This window comes from Macadamia integrifolia, chromosome 11 (assembly GCF_013358625.1).
Source record: "Macadamia integrifolia cultivar HAES 741 chromosome 11, SCU_Mint_v3, whole genome shotgun sequence".
Classification (NCBI taxonomy): Eukaryota; Viridiplantae; Streptophyta; class Magnoliopsida; order Proteales; family Proteaceae; genus Macadamia; species Macadamia integrifolia.
In genome coordinates, this window is record NC_056567.1 from 9479167 (window position 1) to 9483534 (window position 4368).

At 37.0% G+C, this 4368-nt stretch overlaps 1 protein-coding gene across 2 annotated transcripts; it reads right to left on the bottom strand.

Annotated features, from left to right (window-relative positions):
• Positions 1-306: 306 nt before the first annotated feature.
• Positions 307-3681, bottom strand: LOC122092657 (CXXC motif containing zinc binding protein-like). Of its 2 annotated transcripts, none has more exons than XM_042662886.1 (4): positions 3395-3681; positions 3086-3193; positions 1721-1888; positions 307-613 (listed from the first exon to the last, which is right to left on the bottom strand). In XM_042662886.1, exons 1-4 carry the CDS (start codon positions 3494-3496, stop codon positions 446-448), a joined length of 546 nt encoding a protein of 181 aa, XP_042518820.1. In that variant the 5' UTR covers positions 3497-3681; the 3' UTR covers positions 307-445. The 2 variants fall into 2 exon arrangements, with proteins under 2 accessions (XP_042518820.1, XP_042518821.1); XM_042662887.1 differs by having other exon boundaries at positions 381-609.
• Between the last annotated feature and the right edge of the window lie 687 nt (positions 3682-4368).

A 4368-nucleotide genomic window follows, 5' to 3' on the forward strand; every position in this document is an offset into this window, starting at 1 on the left:
GTTTAATTTTTTGAGATTTTTATCCTTAGATTGTACCATTGGATCGATATTAAATCAATCAAAACATAGGATTGATCTCAACTGATATCGATTTTATTTGGGTGATTTTAACCGGACCCAATTTTTATAAAACCATGCCAACAACTCCTCTTTCTATCTAATTTTTATAAAACCATGAGCATAATACTTTTAGATGGCAAATCTCTTAATTCAAACTAAAAAAAAACCTGAACATTGGATAAAAATTGCGAAAAATAAATTCACGCAAGGTGAAACCATGCTATGTATTTCATTATCTGCATTTTACTCCAAAAAGAATAGTATATATTTCATCATCTACTGTAAGGTTGTCTAAGAGCCATTACTGGACATAGTATGCCTAACTAGAACTGTACTTTCAATTTGTTAAAATGCAGTCGCCATGTTTCTGCATGATAAGAAAAGCTCAACCCTCACATTCAACAACAAAACGAATCCTTCCCAGAATGTCTATATTCACCACATCAAATTTAGCCCGGAGGTTGAGTACCTTAATTGGGAACTGTCCATCCTTATCATAGTCTGAATACTCCCCTCGTGTCAAGTCAATCCAGTAGAATTTAGTTCCATCTGTCTAAAGAAATAAGATACATGTACATGTTAAGTGTAATTAATTCGGAACAAGACATATTTAACATGAAACTAAAAACATAATAAGCCCCACTTGATCAACATGCAGTAGTAAAGTCATTCGAAATGAAGTTGAAATTACTATTAACACCTACTACTACTCTTTCTGTTGTACTAACAGTAGCATGCAGGTGTATAAATATATATATATATATATATATATAAAGGTATCAATAATATATTGGCCAAAATATGTATGTACCAACAGTATCCGATAGTTTCGGCCAAAATGAGAATCATTTTTTGAATTTATGCCCAATATGGGTCTGATCCTTATCATATTATCGGTATCAGTATTGGCAGTTATGGTATGAGTATATGCAAGCAGACAGTTATCAATACTGTCTTCAGGAGCCTTTTCGCGACTGATTTGTTACATGGGTTAGGTGTAATTGCGTGCAACCAGATTTATCTTTGGGCCTACACCATAAAACCGGACAGGCTCGAGGAGTTCTCATTAGCAGAAAAAGAGAAAAAGAAAAAGAAAAGATGAGAGTACTAGCAGTAGACACAGCAGCAATGTTGTGGATATGCCTTCTTTATGTTTCATAATTTACATAATTAGTCCTATGAACAAGTATTTGATCTATGTATAGAAATTACAAGAAGTGATGGTCCCTGATGATTTCCATAATTTGGACGCAATAGTATTCAGGAAATAACACCAAAAGGGATTTAAGGAAAGAATATAAATTAAGGAAAAAACATTCCCAGCAGAAAACAGAGGAAACAAGCACAGGAGGGAAACCAACATTAGAAACTGCTAAAGCAATCACTACACCTTTCTCAAACTATATCTAGAAAAGTCAGTTATAGTGTTGCCTCATAAAATAGAAAGTAACGAAATGGAAGATAAATGGCAATATCCGCCATTTGACTATGCAAAGATAGAAGAATCAAGTACTTGCATTCTCAGAAACAGGAAGAAATTGAAATGCATATAACTGTTAATTTCATGGCAAAGATTAATTACACTGAAGGGCCATTGGTGCATGCACGTATATGCCGGGGGTTTTGGGAAATAAGAAAAAGGAGAAGGATAGGAACTTACTGAATCAGCTCTCCATCCATTTCCAAAAATAAAATCCACAGGCTCAAGGCCCTTGCAATCAAATACCATCAACGGCTTGTATATTTCATATTGACCACATTCGATGCTTAGTGGCCGGCCATAGCCAGGGATCAACTTTACAGATCCAACCCTCTCACATAGCTTGCACTGGGAAAAGGACAAACATGAAAGTGAATATGAATAGCAGAGTATAATTGAAGAGCAAAGAAAGTAAACGTAGTCTTGTGTGTTCTCTCCATTCACAGAATCTCCTCTTTTCCTTTATTTTTTCCTCATTAAATGTGTTTTTTTTCCCCTCTCTCTCATTAAATATACTGGAAAGGAAAAAAAAAAAAAAAAAACATTTACCAAAGGTAAAAAAAAGAAAAGAAAAGAAAAGAATATACTTACATTGTTTATGTCTGATAATAGGATTTACTCTCATTAAAAAAAAATTAAAAAAAAAAAAAAATTACAATTTCTTAATTCATCATTTGATTATTAATAAAAGATGGGTTAATCTGTTTGTCACTTTGGCTTAGTGGATTACAACATTATTTTATTTTATTTTTATTTTTATTTTATTTTATTTAATATTTCTCTTTCTTTCCCTCTCTTCCCTTCCTTCCACCTCGGATCCCCCTCCCCCTCGCCCTCGCCCTCGCCCTCGCCCTCGCCCTGGCCCTCGCTCTCCATCTCCCTCTCTCTCTCTGTCTCCCTCTTGCCAGCTCTTTCCCTGTTCTCCTCCTTGGCTGCAAGTTTGCTACCGAAAGATATTTCTTCCACCCATCCCTTCGCTATCCCTACAGTCCAGGAGAGAAGCATGCTGTGGTCAGGACTCTGGACTGGACTCTTTGGATTGATTATGGAGTCGATTGGAATCGATAGACCTAAGAGTCTCACCATTGATCAGCACATAACGTTTACAAGGGGCAGAAAGAGAGCTTCGCAGCGTCTTTATTGATGAGATATTTCTAACCTATCAGTTTGAAATCCTCCAATTGGATTTTAGCATCGATATTTCATATTTGGATCCACTCCTCCGGAAGTTTGTATTCAGAATTTGTAACACACTTAGACAATCTCAATAATATGACTCAAGAAAATCTTGAATCCATATACTCGAAGTTAAGTTTCTCTATCGATATTCTGAGTTTGTATGCGGAAAATTGAGACAAAGATTCAAAAGGATTTCTCAGTGAAAATTTGCGATGTTCCATAAAAGCTTAAACTATCCATACAGAATAATAATTATCAGTTGCAGGAAGAAAGCAACAATGTCACCACTGCAAGATTTCTAACTAATAAAAGACAAAGCAAATGAAACATTCACAGAGAGAGAGAGAGAGAGAGAGAGAGAGAGACCGTCTGAACCAGATTAGTGAAACTCCTGCGAGTGGGGAAAAGAATAATTTCATCCAAGTTCACACACGTTGCCTTCTTACTAATCTCTCCACAGTGATTGCATTTCATCTAGCGAAAAACAACAAACAGCATTTCAGTAAACCACAGCAAGATCAAGAAACGAAAATTTTCGAGTGCGAAATCAAACAGATCGTAAAGATCACCAAGAATTCAATCAAAAACAAGAAAGTAAAATCAATAATACTTAGAAGTATTTTAGAACACATATTATGATCATAAAAAGGAAAGGATGAGAGATTGAAAGAGTACCTTGAAGTAGTAACTGAAGTTCGGATCATCGATGCCACCTTGTGGCTGAAGATTGGTGAGGTTTACGAGCTTAGCAGTAATCGTCAACATGAAATTCACCATTTTCGTTCCCTCTTTGGATCTGATTTCAGATGAACTCTATTCCTATAGTCGTAGCAGACGAACGAAAGATCGATCAATCGATCTGATTGCTCCTTATTTCATATTTCCCTGCTCTGTTCTCTCCCTCCGTCGCTTCTCTTACTCTGTTAAATCTGTTATGGTGTTAGTGAGAACAGACGAGCACTGGTACCTTCTCTCACTAAAGTTCCGTACAAGTAGATGCTAAATGTCCACGTGTCACCATTTGAAAATATCGGGACCACTCTTTAATGGGCCCCGCTCGAAATGGGGCTGCAAAACACATGCGATGCGACATGGGGGAGCATGTTCCGTAATGATTATTTGGTCAATTGTTCTGATCAGACGACTAAGATTCATCTGATCAAGGGTAACCTATGTCTGTAGCAATGTCCATGACTCCATGGTCACGCGGATCCGATTTGTTCAGCCGTTTGTGTTGTGCTGTGTGTGGTCGTACTCTTACCATTGCCGGTGTACCGCTGCGGCTGACAAGCTTCCTTTAGGGCATTCGGTTGGACTGTACACTGAGGAGAGTACCAGACTATCCGCAGCCAAAGAGTGAAGAAGATTCTCCGATCAAGCGGCATAAGTAGCATCATGGTTTCAAGTATTGGTATAGTATTGGTGTATCATATTGGTATCAGTTGAGACTGATCCTCGATCCCTGATCGATTTGGATCTATTATTTGTATCATTTCAGGGGTAAAATAAGAAAAAATGTATACCTATTAAAAGAAGCAAGGGCAAAATCAGTCAATTTGCACTAATCTCATCCAACCTAGATTGGTATTGGATCGATATTGATAGATACTGATACTGATACTGATACTGATATAGATATCATCCCCAAA

Bases quoted from the DNA above. Each gene is read 5' to 3' on its own strand.
- LOC122092657 (XM_042662886.1), bottom strand. From the start codon at position 3,496: ATGGTGAATTTCATGTTGACGATTACTGCTAAGCTCGTAAACCTCACC. The intron at 3,194-3,394 runs GTACTCTTTCAA...GTTTTTCGCTAG, and splicing joins ACTTCAGTTACTACTTCAAG to ATGAAATGCAATCACTGTGG. The intron at 1,889-3,085 runs GTCTCTCTCTCT...TCCTTTTCCCAG, and splicing joins TCACTAATCTGGTTCAGACG to TGCAAGCTATGTGAGAGGGT.